The 17,503-nt window shown below is 35.3% G+C and overlaps 1 protein-coding gene across 2 annotated transcripts in view; it reads right to left on the bottom strand.

Annotated features, from left to right (window-relative positions):
- Positions 1-17,503, bottom strand: part of PHIP (PHIP subunit of CUL4-Ring ligase complex) — a 115,175-nt gene that overhangs the window by 19,801 nt on the left and 77,871 nt on the right. For both annotated transcript variants that reach the window (XM_080585979.1, XM_080585980.1), the window contains exons 21-30: positions 15,278-15,418; positions 14,385-14,461; positions 13,449-13,680; positions 11,316-11,435; positions 7,585-7,692; positions 7,014-7,138; positions 6,758-6,840; positions 2,255-2,366; positions 1,985-2,046; positions 307-462 (exon numbers count right to left, since the gene is read on the bottom strand). In XM_080585979.1, the coding sequence (XP_080442105.1) occupies positions 307-462; positions 1,985-2,046; positions 2,255-2,366; positions 6,758-6,840; positions 7,014-7,138; positions 7,585-7,692; positions 11,316-11,435; positions 13,449-13,680; positions 14,385-14,461; positions 15,278-15,418 (1,216 nt within the window). The remainder of the gene's footprint in view (positions 1-306; positions 463-1,984; positions 2,047-2,254; positions 2,367-6,757; positions 6,841-7,013; positions 7,139-7,584; positions 7,693-11,315; positions 11,436-13,448; positions 13,681-14,384; positions 14,462-15,277; positions 15,419-17,503) is intronic.

Below are 17,503 nucleotides of genomic sequence, written 5' to 3'. Positions count from 1 at the left end.
ACTTCACAATGTCAAAAATCAAGTAGTTGTTTTTACCAAGATCCAAACCCCTAGTACATGTCATATTATCTACCAAAAAACTATAGTTACCTTTGAAATTAAGAGAAAGCGTAGGCTTTTATGTATACTTACTATACAAAACATTTAAAATGTGCTATGAGAAAGTTCTGTTCCAGTTAATCAGGAAATAAAAGGTGTAATTTTTCACAACATAACAGTTAGTGATACTGGTAATTTCAGAAGTATACATGAGCATAGTCAGTAAAATGTAATACAAAAATGTTTCTCATAATATCCAGGATTTACCTAGAGTCATGAGTTGGTTTATCCCTGCAATAATTCTGTCACACTCCTCATCTCGTGTCCTGGAACCCCATTCTCCATCCAGAGGTTTGTAGAGCAGTGTTCTACGCTCATCATCTGTTAAAGGAACACTAGTTCCTAGTTCTTCTGGAAATACAGCTAGAATGTAACACAAAAACTAAATAAAATACGAATCTTTCTATCTTGTGAAATACATAGACCCACATAACAAAGAAAAAATAATTCAAATATACATAACATCTTTCGACTAACCAAGACAAACGCATAGTTCTTGATTTGCTCAAAAACATTTTTGACGCATTCAGTATCCCTTCTATTGTTGTATGTAAAATTTAAATCTTTATGATGCAATTTGGTGTGCAAGTCCTCCATTAAACAAGATTTACTTTCTTCAAAATAGCTAACCGTAGAATTTATTTTAGAACCAACTAAGGTAATCCTTTATCATAACTGAAGTTCATGTTGCTTGTTTTTCTTAAAGCCCTAAATTCTTGGTAATGTAACTAGGATTTGCGGTTGATGATTTTCAGATGGAATTTAAGATAATGGCTTTGATATTAGACAACAAAACAGTCTCCATTTAGTGGTTCTACCCTGCCAGTTTTGTAAGGTCAAATGCTAAAAGCAGAGCTACTGAGCAAGCAAACTGAAACGCCATCACCCTGGCATTCTTAAGGGCCTGCTGACTTCGACTAATTCATAATGTAACAGCTAGATTTTCAGTGAATGATGCACAGTGTTCCTCTTTAACAGCTTTTTGTTTTTTTGAAAGGAGGTGTAACAAAAATCAGTATTTATGGACACAGCAACAAATTCAGGTTCTGTTGTCTGCCCGTTTTAGTTACTTACTTTAGTCATGTTATCACACTAGCTTCTGTATTTGACTTGTAAGAGGTACTCATTAGAAGAAGGGTTGAAATTAGAATTAGAAATTAGAAGAAGGGTTCAACAAAAAGTTCAAACGTGCATAACTTAAAAGAATAAAAAATATTTATGGTTACTTGTGGGTGACAAAATTGTCAAAACCTTCCGGGAAAACACAAGGAAAAAGAGGCTGATTTTGTGTGTGTTTTTAACCAGACTTTAATAAAATCTTCAAAAAATCTGAGTAAATAAGAAATATAATATTCTCATCATGATCTGTAAACAGTGCCCATGTTATACCGCCCACTCTGTACAATGCCTTACTGCAACAACTTCTGAACCAGACAGGCAGCAAATCCTACTATTATCAAACTCTCTCACTGGTGCATCTTGAGTCTTCCATGCATTGATTACCTGCTGGCAGGCTAACAGCTTGCAGAACAGTCAGCTTCCTTACAGCTGACATGGGCACAGGTCTATCTTCAAAGCTAACTGTACGAGAAGTTAATTGCAGCTCTATGTCATCTATTTTGAGGTTTTGTACCTCAAAATAGATGGTTAAATCTAGTGGTTAAATCTAACATCCGTTTTGTTTGCCTAAGTATGGTTGTATGTCTTTCCTAAGGGAAAGATCACAGTTTGTTTATGCTGATCCGTATTTATTTTAATAATTCACAACGTTATTTAGATGCGACTGGTTTGTGGTACTTCACTCCTTAACAGGTGAAATCACACAACATTTTTTTACTTCTTCATATAAACTCTTAAAGCAAATTAAATTATGAATGTACCATACCATTACTTGGTATCAGCTCCATGTCCCAAGGACTCATCTTCTCGGTATCCCCATTGTCCCAGCTTAAAAATAACCACATTTAAATTATCTACTAATATGGCTTAAACAAAGTAATTATTTAATGTCTGTAACATAACTTATTTATTAGAGATATTAAAATAAACTGGTACAGTGAGATGCATGATTGAATTTAATAAAAGGAAGTTGCTCAGTCAGTACTTCAAATGAAATATCTAATTAAAATAAAAGATTTTAGATAAGTTTGCTAACCAGACATTGTAGCACTGAAACAAGCTGTCAGGATAATCGGGCTGAAGAGGTTCCTGGCTTTCAATTGTTCCAAACCACCAAGCATCATCTATTACTGATCTGAAACGATCACCTAGGTAAGAACACAAAATAATTACATCAGTACAAGGCTCCTTCCTTCCTCCTCCTCTGAAAAGCAGTTTTCAGATACTTTCAGCTAGATCTTGAGTACAGAAACCCTTTTAAACATCTGCAGCATTGACAGGCAACTATGAATCATATTCTTAAAAAAAAAAACAAACTATTAAATTATTTCTGAATGCTGCCTTTAAACCTAAATGAAACAGTTAATAATCAGCATAAATAGAAGCAATTGATGATTTGCAAATATATCCACATAACTTTTTTATATGAATTTATTTCTTAATTTCATATAAATGTTATATAAATATATATTTATATTTCATATAAATGTTATATTTCATGTAAATGTTATATAAAGATATAAATGTTATATCTTTAAAACCACTATCTACTTCTATTAAATACTACACACTATCTTAAAATAACTGCACACTGACACCCCTGTACAGGGAATACTTTTACATGCTGCTGAGCTCATCCTCCTTGGTTCCTGGTGTTCTTCAGCTGTGTGTATAAACAACTTCTAAACACAACTTAGACAATTATTCCCTTTACTAATGTAGGCAATGTGACTGATAGAAGAATCAAATTTATTAATGCTTCTTCAAAAGGTTAGCAAAGTCACTTAGGATGATTTGAAAAGGTTTCACTACTGCAAAGTATTCATATTGCTGAGCAAAAAGGTCAGAAGTGTTATTAAAAAAATTAGACATCAGAATACATTACACACATCATAATTTCTAACTTTTTTCTGTAAAACAGGCTACAAAATTTAGAAACAACATTTTTTGGGGAACATTCAGTTAATTCAATCCAAGAACAAATGGAATTTAAATCTGAGATTCCTAGACCAGCATTTTTTTGTTTTCATGGGATTTGAAGTCTATAGATACTTTCTCACCCTCTGTAGGGCTTTTTTTCCCCGGTATGTCCACAAAAGGGGGAAAAAAAACACAACATTCTGCTCAAATTCTTGCTGCAGTTGTCTGAATTATTAGCAACTACGTATATTCTCAAAATGTTCACGGATTTATTTTTTTTTTAATTTAATGGATTAGTTCCATTTATGTAATTCTAGGACAAACACAAAACTCCCACTATGCCCTAGTTGTGCTGAATGTAAAAGAACCAAGTCATTCATACCACAAATATCTTAAAAGCAAGATCAGAAATGTAAACAAGGGCTGATGATCTATTTTAAAGGAATAAATTAGTCAGCAGAGCTCTTAAAGATCAGCCTCCCAACCAGTTTTACAAAGAAATGTGAGTAGATAACAATTGTGAGTGCCTTTCCAGTGCTAAGCACTTGAAGGACTGTATACACGGGCAGTCACTTTGGATTTCTCAAAAGCCAGAGCATTCCAGTGCTAAATAAGAATGCTAAAATAAGTGCATGTGAATGAAAATGCTCACAGAACAGTTTCTTCAATCACCATCTCTCTCCAATGACCTCTGTGTCATTTTATCGGTGGGATACAAGAAAGCCATCTATGTGGACATTAGATGGAAACTTCTAACTAATGGAGGGATTTAGCATAATTTTCCAAAACCGAGTATCACCAGATGATGTTAGCTTGGTGGATGTTTAAAATATATGTTGAACTTAAAGTAGCTGACACATAAAGAGACATGTACACCTATCTTCTATGTACACCCATCTTATATGTATAGCAAAAGCTCAAGGAATCCTATCAGAATAGGTTTTAGCCCAGATATTTGTATTCTAGTTGAACTATAAGACAATGATATGCAATAAATAGAATCTGAGTAGAAATAAGAACCCAACACTTCTCAACCTTTAGAAATGTGCTCTTTTTAAAAGGATTCATACATTTAAATCACAGGATCCCTTAGTATTAGAAAATATAAATGCTGCAGATAAGTAAATATTCTTCCTCTCACCACCACCACCAAAAGCCTACCACAAAAACAAAACAAAAAACACATAAAAAGCCCACCACCAACAACGATCGTTAAGAGATCAATATTTTAATGACTTAAAGTGGAGCCAGAAAATTTAATATTCAGTGACTCTCTAAAGAGTAGCTCTAAAAACATTGATTTGCAGGCTAAGTGGCAGAAATCATAAAGGAATAAGAAATGATAATGACGGTAGTCCTGAGAAAACAAACCAGAACTGCATGGAACATTTATATATTCTGATATACACTGCAACAAAACAGGGCAGGGTTTGTTCCAAGTAAAGAAGCATACACTAGTAAAGTATCTATAGTGTCAAGTAGAGACCAGGGTAGTGTTTCAGAAGATTCCTGGAAGAGCTGTAACAATTTTATCAGTGCTTTTGCTATCTCTGCTTTACCATTTTGTATGGTCTCACAAAAGGAGACTATTTTACCGCCACTCTTACCACCCAGAAGAGGAACTGAACAATGAACTCTAAAACACAGTTGTCAGAGTTACAAACTCTGTATTAGTGTTGACCTGAAACTCAAGTTATTTGCACTGAAGGCTTGATAAATGCTCCTGGTGCTTACAAAAACACTTTCCACACTTCAAGTTTCTGGAAATATACTTGCCAGCCTAGGAAGGAGATGCTATCTGTGCTCAGAACCTTGAGCCCTTGATAGAAGGGCTAACAATTTAAATTTCCTCCACTACTCCTGAATTTCTGTCATGACAATTGACTTCTGGCTAGGCTGTTCGTATATGAGGTATGGCACTCATTCTTTTACTGCTGCCATAAACTTGTGGGAAAACATTTACATTGTGGCAGAGGAGACCACAGATCCATACCTATCAAGAAACAGCAAAGCATCTTAGTAGGTGTTAACCAAGCTTGACACTTAAGGGATCTTTCAGCTGTAATGATCTTTAAAGAGGAAATTGAGGGACTTTTTCCTACTGATTCAGAAGCCAAGAGTCTTTATCCATATTCCCTATAGATCTGAAGGCTAGCTGTTCTTTTTGACAAATTAATGTAAAGTATTAATAGGGCATTATGTAATTTATATACTGTGAACGCATACACACACTAAGCAAGGATGTCATGATGTGCAAAGGACAGGATATCAATTCATCTTTTCTGGCAGAAAAATCAGGTAAAAATCAGTAAGAAAGAGCATCTAACATCCATCTGTGCCACTTCGTCAGGCTACTTAAGTCACAATGAACTTAGGAGAGGACATAAAAAATGAAATAATGCGTATAGATGAAGGGACGCAGTGTATTTGCAGAAACATGTATTATACCAGTTCCTTCTGAACAGGCTATCAGATATACCATCAGGTTGTTACAATAAAATCCTCCACTCTTTTATATGATGCTTTGCCTGAAGCAGTAAAAAGTGCCACCAAGTCAGCTGTGTATATGCTAGTCACAGCTCCTGAATAGGAGAGCCAAAGGAATTGAATGTGTACATCAATCATTGCTAGTTTACAGAAGATGTGTTTAACACTGAGAATTGGTTTAAAAAAAAAAAAAAAGCTAGGCTATCGATATTTCACTTTCAGGAGCTTGTCACTACAAAATATACTGAGATACTAGAGAGGACTTAAAAGGTGTCTGGAAATCTACAAACATAGTATCAAAACCAAATTTCTCTCTTAGGGAAACAGAACTTGTGTTGAACTCTGAAGAATCAGTAATACTTGCTCAATCTTTTAAGTTTCAGGGACAATCTAAGGATGTTCGTAGGAATAAGAACATGTATTTCATGACCTCCAGAAAAAAACAAACAAAAAAAACTTTAGAGAATCATTTTGCTGTACTGTACCTTTTTCTCCCCCTAGTTAGATTTCATTGTTAAAAGGTGATCTTTTCTACTGCACAGAAAAGATGACTAGGAAGCTGATCTGACTGGAGGACTTGCCTGTCATTAACATTCTCCAGCATACAATGCTTTACTCAAACAAGTCAAAAATAGATGGGAAAGGCATTGTCTTTGTGCAGTCTAGAGAATATAAATACCAAATGGTTGAGAAAGTGCTTCTGTATTTTCAGAAATAAGCAGGCCTGAAAATCTGGGGAAAAAACCTCTAATAACAATGAAGTTTTAAGAGGGCCTTCAATCATAGATAGGATAAAGTAAGTTATCAGTTACCAATAAACACATGAACATCATAATAAACACCAGATTTCTAAAAATTTATTCTTCATTCCTCCCTGCAAACACACAACTGAGATTTGTTTTTGTACTTTCTTTTACAAAACACCTTTAATATTTTGTTTGCTTTCCTGTAGCTTCAGTCAAGGACTAAGTGGGACTCCATATCCAAATATGGCCAAAGCTTTTCCTCCATTTCCAGCATAGTATTAAGGATTTATTTACCACAACCTACTTTGTAATAACTTATCATGAAACCAGGGAGACGTAAAAACAAACAAACCCTTAAAAAGCCCAAACAAACCCACACAACTCACCTATATTCCATCGTCTATGTTTTGCATCATCAAACTGCTGCCTCAAAACTAGGAAATCTATGACATCTGGCATGTCATGGTACCTAATCACAACAGAACACAAAACTAATAAGCAATACAATAGCAAGAGCAGAAAGTAAAGCATAATTTAACATTTTGAATTCAAAACTTCAAAAGCAAGAGTTCCAGTCATGACATTGACTTTCACAACAACCCCAAATTACAAAAAAAGTAATTTGAATATACTAGTGCTTACTTCATGGTGAATGATCCTCCAGTTAGTTTACCCGTATCTGGGTCAAGAAAAGCTAGTTTAAGACAGCATAGTGTAGGCAATCCCACTTCATACTTAATCCCAACTATCTTCATCAACTCTTGCTCCTGGAATCAACAAAATATTACATACCATCACGGAAGTTACAATGACTAGCAACTTTCTGAAACGTGAAAATATAGGTATACTGAAAATACCGGATTTCTGCCAAAACATGTCAAAATCAAATATTAGAAATTTAGTCTTTCAAACCAAATTATTATTTTGTATCGTAACTTGTTTGAAAAATGTTATGAGATGTAACCAAAGTACACATAAAATCAGCATAAACTGATAAAGCATGATTTTAGCATAACTTGCTAAAATGGTTCAAAGAAAAAGTACAGATTAAGATTTGATTTCATTTGACTATTAGGTTAACTTTTTCCCCTTATATCTATCTAAAATATTAAGAGCACACTATTAGAAATATGTATCAAGAATCTTTCTACAGTTAGTTTCCAAACTTATTTTTATATTCAGATGCCAAACAAAAATGAAAAAGAAATCATACCCGTAATTCCATTTTATGCCATGGCTGTTTTTTGGGATTAATACTATATATTTTGTTCTTCTTAGCCATTACAACATATGCTTCATGACCTTGTCGGAAATAGTAGACCTAAGAGTGAAATGGGACAGTTATCTTAGAAGTTATGAAGACTTTTAGAAGTCAAAATGCTAGTGTATTGCTGTCATGTAATGCATGTATTCTCTTTTATCACCAATTCTTTGCTGTCTGTTTTTCCTGCATAAGTCACAGATTCTCAAATAAAATTAAGTGGACAGTCAGAGCAGGCATCACAGAAACTTTTCCTCATTTACAGAAAAAGTGGGAAAGGATTTACAACACCATTTTCAATATGAACACAATATCCTAGATTGCACATGTGAAATCAGAACAACATCAATAGCAAAACCAAAACCATCTATTAATCATTGCACTACAGCACAATTCAGTGACAGTAACATAAATCCCACTAATACACCTGCTCCTTCACCACTGTAAGACAACCCTAAGATAACAATCAGCCATCACTAAATTGAGTTAATTGCATCTTTTTTGAAGAAGATATATATTCTAGAAGGAAAATTCAGCTACTGGCTATTCTACTGGTAAGATCTTGGTGTTCGTTTCCACACCACCAGACAGCCTAACAAAGACAAGAACAAACTAAAAATAGATGTTTCAAGTGCTTATGACAAATCCTTTCAAACCCATCCATTACAAATTTCCACAGACTAGACTCTTGTTTGTTTTACCTGATCCTGATACCACTTGGATGAGGGCTTTTATTATAAACCACTATTGCAATAAAGAAGCCAAAAATCTTACACTTACATTCAAGGAATGTTTGTGAAATGCAAAACTGAGCTTTTTGAAACTAATTAGAACAAAGATCTTATAAAGAAGTATATTCTAAATATAATGCACACCAAATACAAATCCCCTAAAAAGGTCCCAAACCATAAACATGAGATTTCTATCAAGTAGGATAAAAGAAGAATAGCTTAAGTGCAAAGGCGTAAAACAACAACAAAAAAGAGTAAAGAGCCCTGAATAAGTTTTAAAATACGTTTATAAAGACAAACACTAATATCTGTATTTCCACATGCTTCACAAAACTATTGTATCATAAAATACCATAAAAAGTATCTGCCAAGTTTCTACATTAACTGTTACTGAATTTTCTTACTGTCATACGGCATTTTTTTCTTTTAAATAGAGGACTCTTAAGCTTTACTTCACACCATAAACTTCTTATAAACTTGCTTTTTGGGGTATTTGACAGGCACAATGAAAAGCAAAAAAAGGGCACAGCAGTTACAGAAAGCATGGAAGTCAATGCACTGTCAGATCCCAACTGGCAGGAAGAGGAACAGAGGCTTCTAGGAGACCCTTCTAAAATAATAGCAACTTAAATTACACTTTCAACATTGTGGTAATTGTTTCCTACACCTTAATGGTTTTTGTTGTTATTTAACAACAACAACAAATTCAGCTGAGTGGCTCAGGCTACAAATAGTTCCTTCTACGTTTACTGTTTCTGCTAAACCTTCAAAAATACATTGTTTACAAAAGCAGAATATTTTTCCTTTGAAAACTGCTCCACGCACTGTGCCTTCCATCAAAACAACAATTCTGAAAGACATCTGTGGAAAAAATAATTTGCGCTCTTTTCCAGGAAATTGTATTTTTAATCTTGATCAAGATTTTGCTTCTGGATGTTTGTGGCAGTACCCAGACACAAATATTCTTTATCGCGTTAAAAACAGAATATTACAAAGACTATGTATTGTACTTGGGTAATCATCCAGGCAAACTAGAGTCCCGTGTCTTTTGTATCTGTCCCCTATTCCTCAAGACACATGACAAAGGTCTTTAAATGGCAGTATTCAAAAAGGGAAAAAGGATGGTATGTGCTATTCTTATATACTCGGCATACCTAAATATAGCACTACTGTTGTTTCTTACTTGTTTGCACAGCTGTAAGAGAACAAATTTGAAAACTCTCTCCTTCCAAATCTTACGAAATGTATCAACCATCCCACCAAAATGTTCCAAGCCCACAGGAGACTTCTTCTCTCATCATATTTCTCTAATTAAACCTCTCTTTTATTTCTGTGGATCTCAAAAGTAACTTTCTAGTGAAAAGAAGCTATTCATCATCATAAAGCAAATCCGTGAAAAGCAAACAACACAGAGAATTTTAGACTAAGCAGCTTGATTACTAATGTATTCTGTATTGATGCAACTAGTCCTACTTTCTAGATGCAGCATAGGAAATTTCCTGTTCACCAATATAAAGAATTTTTCAGCAAAAGAATGTAGCCTACTTAAATATTCCTGGTACGCAGTGCATAAGCTATTCAGCAGGTGCCAAACCAAACACCGGAGTTTATCTTACTAAACTGGGGTATGATGCCGAAGTCTCCTGGGTAATGTGGTACAGATAAATCCCTGGCTGCTTCACTGTATCCAGATGCTATCAGGCACCAAATGTATTTGTTTGGATTTGATCTTTTGAACAGCACAGTCTCCAAAACATGTTTGCTGGAGGGTATAAGTACGTAAGCATGTTCTCCATTGCAACTCTAACTTGAGTTCCTATTTCCCTTGCTCACTAATGATGCGAACATAATTCTTGCTTAGTTATGCTGCAAACTGCATCAGTGAGGTTGTCCAGTAAAAGCAAATGCAAAACTTATTGTACATGCAACCACTGCTCTCCATTCAGTTTCTAAGGTGATACCAACAAATGGCTGCAGCTCAGGAGCAAAATTAACCAACTTTGCCACCAAGTCAAGTATTTCTCCAACTATGTTCTAAAGATCTGACCTACACAAGAACTCTGTTTAGTACCTCAGAAACACACTGCTCCCCGAAGAGCCAACAGACTACACATTACAGAATAAGCCAGCTATTTCCTCTTACTTTAACCTGCGGGAATTTAGGAAACATGCACAGGCTCTGGTGTTCAATATTACTTTCTATTTGATAATACTTATTCATGAAATTCACCATACTGCTCACATTTCATATATTCCAAAATAGAAATTGGTGAGTGTCCTTTTGATATTGTATTCTGAGACATCTGAGCCATGTTTACAAAACGTTTTTAGTTTAGTTCAAGTAAAATGTATATATACAAAATTATTCTTGTGGTTTTCTGACTTAAGAGACTAGCAGAAGTTTTCTGGCATCAGCCATGTATGTGAAAAAGAACAGCATCACAGCTTGTTTTCAGATTAAACGAAGTTTTTAAAAAAACACCACCATCACTTTTTTCTTTCTCTCTTCTTTAAAAAGGTTTCATTCCCAGTTTTTACTTCAAGTCCCAAACAGAAGTTTTCCAAACAATACTTAAATTTGTATTTAATTTCATACGTATTCTTCAAGGTACAAGATGCTCTACCACAAAGGCCTAGTTGTACTAAAGCATCTCAGCTTGTATAAGTGTGCCCTAAGTCACACACTGAATATAGTACAAGAAGGAATGTTACTGTAACAGCAAGGAAGACAAAGGTCAAAGCACCATTGTGTGCAGAACATTTTTTAAGTATGGGAAAGACTATTTGAAGCAAATGCAGACTTCATCCTGATCAAAGAATGTTTTGAAGAAAATCCAAAATATTCCAATAATAAGTGGTACTAAATTTCTGGAAAAAAATGCAAAGACAAAGACAAAAAAAAGACAAAAACAAGCTGAAGGAAGGAAGAACACAGAGGAAAAACTACAATACCTCATCCCCCATCTGCGGTACAAATGGACATCGACGAGGAACAGTGTCTGTAATCCATGCTGAAGGCAGCCATTCTTCCAGTGTCAAACCATTTTCTGCCAGAACTCCTACGGCCAGCCTCTAAAGAAAATGCACACAGAAGATTAATATGAGAAAAAAATAACATTTGGGGAATTCCTATGTTTTGGGAAGTGCTTTTTAAAAAATTGACTGCCATTCCTTTAATATATTTAAAGTAAAAAGGAAAGTGTGAAAATAAATCTTAAGTACAGCTTACAGTAAAAACAACAAGACCAAAAAAAAAATAATCTAAAGAACTAAGTTGTTTTTAAATATCAATCTTTTGCATTCAAGATTGAATTTAAGAATTACAACTCATGCCCAGAAAAATAAAACTGAAATACATCATTATTTTTAACCAATTAGACAAAATATTGAAAGACTACAACAAAAATTGTTAAATATGATCTAAAAATTGCATGCATATCTTCGTTTTTTACCTTTTTGTATTCAGAAGCCATAATCACAAATGTGTATTTAGCAACAAGATTCAGTAAGCAGAGAACAGGTTCTACAGTTACCTTTCCCATTCCTTCTCCTTATTAAAGGTATGTTTCAAACCTCCATCCCTCAAATATAACAGGCAACAAACAATCAGGCATCTCAGGAGTACTGAAAACTATTTTTGATCAAGCTTGATCTAACTAGTGAGATAACGTGTCTTAGGCTGAAAAAGAGTCTAACTAGTGAGATAATCACATGGTTGCCTTGGCCCACAAGACACTACAACTATACAGTTTCCTCCCATTAAGGAACTCTGTAAAATGGGGAGAAATAGATTAATGAGTGTACACAGAGGTAAAGCATGTGGAAATGACCTGGATTAGGTAAATAAAGGTTTCTGCACAACCATCCAAGCAAGGTTGCTTTAGAATTCTTAACAGAACCTTGTACGTGTACAGAAAGCTACACGGCCACTGACAGAAGACCCTGCACCACCAGACTGCAAATATAATACTCCAGATGTCATTCCAGGGCACAAATTCAAACATGGTTTCACCAGGATGGGACCTGCTTTGAGCACACCACTGGAATTTATCGCAGGAAAAAGCATACACACAATTAAAAACAACAACAAAAAATCAAAACAGAACCTTTCCAGTGTAATAAATCACTAATAAAGAAACGCGTTATGGATTTTCAGGTTCAGACAGGTCTGTCTTGTGAAAAAATGATGTAATGTCAGAGCTAATTCTGTCTAGCTCATTGGTGAATCATGGGAAGGAAATAAGAAACAAATTCCTCCCTTGTTACAATTTCACACATTAATCAGCAGTTTACAACCTTCTCAAAGCCGAGCCTGAACTCAGGCCACCACAGTTAATAATCATACTCAATAAGGAAGAGACTAATCCCCATGAATTTGTCTAGTAATTTCTGAAACTCTACTAAATCCCTTACTAATCAGCTCCATAACCAGATTCTATACTCAAGTTTGGTTTCAGGTTTGGTTTTGGGGGGTAGGAGTAGAATAGGGAAAGGATCTTTTTTGAGTTTCATGCCTGTTGTTGGAGGTTTCCCTGCAACAAAATAAGGAAGGAAATCATTCCGTATATATTTGTTTCTAAACCACTTACAGGCTTATAAAAGCTTTTTATATCATCTCTCTCCAAACTCTCTCCCTGTCAGAGTAAGCATGTTTGAGTCTGCCCTACCAAAGAAAAAAACCCCTGTACTCTTGTGCAAATATCACACGATTGAATTGACAAAAAAAAAAAGAGACATGATTGCTCAGTCTTAAAAAGAAGTAATAAACTGAGGAGACTGTCAACTACAGCTGAAAAAAACAGGCACATGTTACACCAATACTCAGTATATCCCTATAAAAGGAATATCTGGTCTGAGATAACATGGCATTAAGGACATCAAAAATGTCCCGTAGGTGAAATGTCTTATATTTAGAAAGCATATAAGTACAAGAATCTATCATCACTTACAAGAGTCACTAAAGACTAGTAAAAGACATGTTTTCAAATTACGCAATATTAAGTTGCATACATAACCGAATCAGTCATCTAACTTTGTCTAAGACAGTAAGAGTGAACATCCTTTAATATACAAAGTACATCTAACCTTTTGTTTTCTCTCTTTGGGTTTCCTCTTCTTTGGTGATGTTGATGGTCCATCTTTCTCCTCACTGCCTTTCTTCCTTTCCTTTTTAATTTGCTTCTTTTGTTTTTCAGGTCCTTCCTCATCTTCTGAACTACTTTCTGCTTTCTTTGTTTTAAGTTTAGGAATTTTCTTTGGTGGTTGCAGATTGATTCCTGCATCTGCTGTCCAGTCAGAATAATCACTAGAGTAGTCACTATGTATGACATGCAAAAGATAAAAAGATATTAAAAAGCAGAAGTTAAAAAGCTATTCAGAGTACATAAGTTTATATAATATGATCCAATCCATGATTAGAGTTAACAGTCTAGATAACTATAATTTGTTTAAAAACGCTTCCTAAAAACCTATATTCTAACTACAAGTTAAATGGTAGTAAAACAAAAGACTTGAAATCATTCAATCTTGTAAGAAGCATCTTTTAGTATAACTAATAAATCTTAAATTTACTTGGTCAGTTCAAGATGATACATTTTAAAGCCTGGATATTGTTCTCATGACTCCTGTCTTTGAAGAACTTTGAACAAATATTAACAAAGAATATCTGCTCAGGAAGAAACAAAGAATGGGTTGAAACTACTTCAATCTTTGCTTTAATTTCAAACCAAGGGCCAGTAGAGGAAGTCACAGGAATCTACTATTACAGGCCTGAAACATGCCTGCAAAGCACAACCTTCCTGCAAAACCAATGGGAAGTACTTCTGCGGCTGGCAAACAAGGATGAAACATTTCCTGAATTTTAGTTAATTGATAATACAGATGAAAATGAAATCCTGAAAGTTTTAAGTTCTTTGTCATCTTCTAAATGTACATGTTTTAGTTATTACTTAATTGTTTACAGAGAAGACAAGAATATTTAAAATTTATAAGCAGGACTTTGTAAGGCATATTGTCACTTACCTAGAACTGCCATCGCTGTGCCATGCTCTTTCATCATCTTCTGATGTTCCACCACTGGCAACAACTACTTCTCCTTCCTAAAAAAGGAGTGGGGAGGAGAGGGAAAAGGTAGGGAGAGGGAAAGACAATGCGTTTTCTTCAGAATTCAGAAATGATTAAGACTCTTCTAGGCTTTGCATATCTTATAAACACAGAGCATTAGAAAAGTTTTACATTGTTAAAAGACATTTTAATTTGCAGATATTCACTTTACTTTAACAGACTAAATGAAAAGAAATAAAGTATCTATGCCTGGAGAGATGCACAATGGAGAGCAACATTTTTGAAGATATAGGCAATGGAACCGTAAGTGCTTCTCAATCTCCATTTAAAAAGGCTGGCTTACCTTTTGAAAAATGATTTCCAAACTTTTTAAATGTGGTATTTCTCCATCTTTTCAATTACTATCAAATGAAAATTAGGACAAACCTTAAATACTCATTTCTCCACTGTAGCTACCTCACAGAAGCACAGGCTGGAAGGGACCTCTGGAGGTCATCTTGTCCAACCACCCTGCTCATGCAGGGCCACCTAGAGCAGGTGACCATGCTGACAAACTATACAGGCCATACTGATTACGCTCACATATCTAGGAAAGATTTAACACCACACACATTGACTTTGCAAAATGCTTTTGCAAAATCCCATTTGTTGATTTTTTTTTTTAGGCAAAACTAAACACATGCAACAGCTTTTGAAACATGACCCAACATCTACTTTTAAAGAGATGAAAGAAAGCCCACAATGAAAATGTAACCTGAGTTTCAACTAAGAACTAAGTTCAATTAGCTGAAGCAGAAGCTTAACAAATAGAAATGGAATTTATAAGACTGCCTTATGACTAAGGATCTTACATCTGAGGAACTGTGTCCATTTTCTAACTCTTCAGGAGGTCGTGCAGTTTCTTCTAATGCGTATCTTGTACGGTAGTTGTGCTGGTTAGCTTGCTGTTTTCTTGAGTCACTAGTGTCTAGTAAATGATCATGAGAATGGTTCTGTGAAGACATGAAAAACAATACAGATCATTTTCGAGTATACTTTTTTACTAATACATAGAATTTTATTTAGCAGTAGTACTGGAGGAAGCAACTTTTGCAGTAGCAAAAGGATGCAAGTTTCAACATTAGAAAAATCAAAACAAGTCACAAGTCCACAACTAAAGCTGATGAATAAAACACATGCATGAGTATCTGAATATAAGCACCAAGTAGTTCAGTATATTCTGGGCAAATTAAAATTTATTCCCAAATATTAATAATAAATTTGTATCTTAATCATTAATACTCATCATTCCCAACAAGGTACATAGAGAGTTAACCAATAGGCTGCTAAGGGTTTATAACAGCTCAAAATTACACTAATGAAAATGCCCAGCAGAAAGGGAACTCCTACAGAGAGCTCTAGCATGTGTTATATTGCACCTGAAGGGTGTTAGAAGAGAGAGACCATACAGTAATGCATCCCTTAGTCGTCCCTGTATGACAAGAAATGGCCTTTAAATGGTAAGATGATGCACAGAAGAGTTCAATTGAATGCAAGTCAGTTGTAAAGAATCTGAATTCTTACAAAGTTTAGAATATGTAACGCAAACACTTGCTCTTAATACTTGAATGTAATCCTGTCCCCCACCCTTACAAAAATCTAAGCACTATGATCTCAATTTCAATAGTTCTGTTTAATTTTTTTTGGCATGCGTACTTGAATTTTGGACTTGGTCAGTCCCACTGAAATAGCTTCTGTATACTTTCCTAGATGATACCACACAACATGGTATCCTTCCCCAGTGCTCTAATTCTTCTGGAAGGGAAATCTCAGATATCTATTAAGTGCTGATATGTTTGAATAAACAACACCAGAGATGAAGCAAAAAGAACTGGAACAGACCACAGAAAGGTGCTGATATTATCTGAGCATTCTAGTAGGATAAGTTGCTTGTACCTACTCCTCTTACATTTTTTCTTCTGGAGCAGTGAGATCTTTCCTGTCCCAAATGATGGAAGTTGCTTCATAATGTTAAATTTTCTCACCAAAACCAAAAACTACTTTCTGTTGAAAACTGTAGTAAAGCTTGGCTAAGCAGCTGTGTCTAAGATTTGGTTTTCCTAAGCTGAATGAAGAAGACTGACGGTTACAGCTCTTCTCCCACTCTCCACGTTGAAAGATGCATGCCTTTTTCAGGAATGACTGCGCCTCTTCACCTGGATAGATCTGTGCAATTACACTACAGTTTTCACCGAAGCGCATAGGACCAACACGCACTGCTGTATGCTCTCAAAAGTGAGATCTCTATTTCTTTTGTTCTGTCCAGTGAAAACTGGGGAAGTCACCAGTGTCCTCTTCCTGAAAAGCTGACAGCACAGCTACAGGAAGACACTTCTATCAGGATTGCTCAAGTAATCAGCATTTCAAGATTGCCCACACTTTTGAAACCTAGGGCATTCCTTCTTCTGGATTCAAACTGGCAGCACATTGCAGATCTCCTCAAGCTGCTTTGACCTTACTCAGAACAGCTTTAAGGCAGCCCTAAGACTAGCTGCTGAGCCCACCACACAGTATGTTCTGCACCCCAGCCTTCTGGGGCTGCTCACTTCTTGTCAAGCTCTCAAGATTGATTGCTGAAGCAGACAGGACACAAAAGCCAACATTACAACAACTTGCTTCTGCTACTTTCATAGAACACTCGCTGGGAATCACTGCTTTTTTGTAAAGCCCATCCAGCTTCTAGCATCATGAAACGCTGCGTGAGGAAGCAAAGACAACACAAATGGGATCACATAAACGCAGTGAAACCAACCAGTCCAGTACTGTTTATAATAGCAAGGATGCATTTTGCAGAAGCTACATTACAACTACACTATTTTTGTCTTCTTTCTAGAAATAAAGCCTCTAAAGTTGTACACCCACACTTCTATTCAGAAGTAAGATTTCTCAAATGGTTATTATAAATATAGCTTTACACTACTTACACTGGAACTATGGATTCCCCGAAAAACTGAGGTGCTTTGCACTGCTGTTTGGTTTTGGAAAGAGTTCTTCTCTTTTGGCAGTTCAGAGGTTCACAAAAAATAAGTAAATCACTC

Source organism: Anser brachyrhynchus (assembly GCF_964034855.1).
Source record: "Anser brachyrhynchus genome assembly, chromosome: 3".
NCBI classification, from domain to species: Eukaryota; Metazoa; Chordata; class Aves; order Anseriformes; family Anatidae; genus Anser; species Anser brachyrhynchus.
This window is presented reverse-complemented; position numbering and strand designations above follow the sequence as displayed.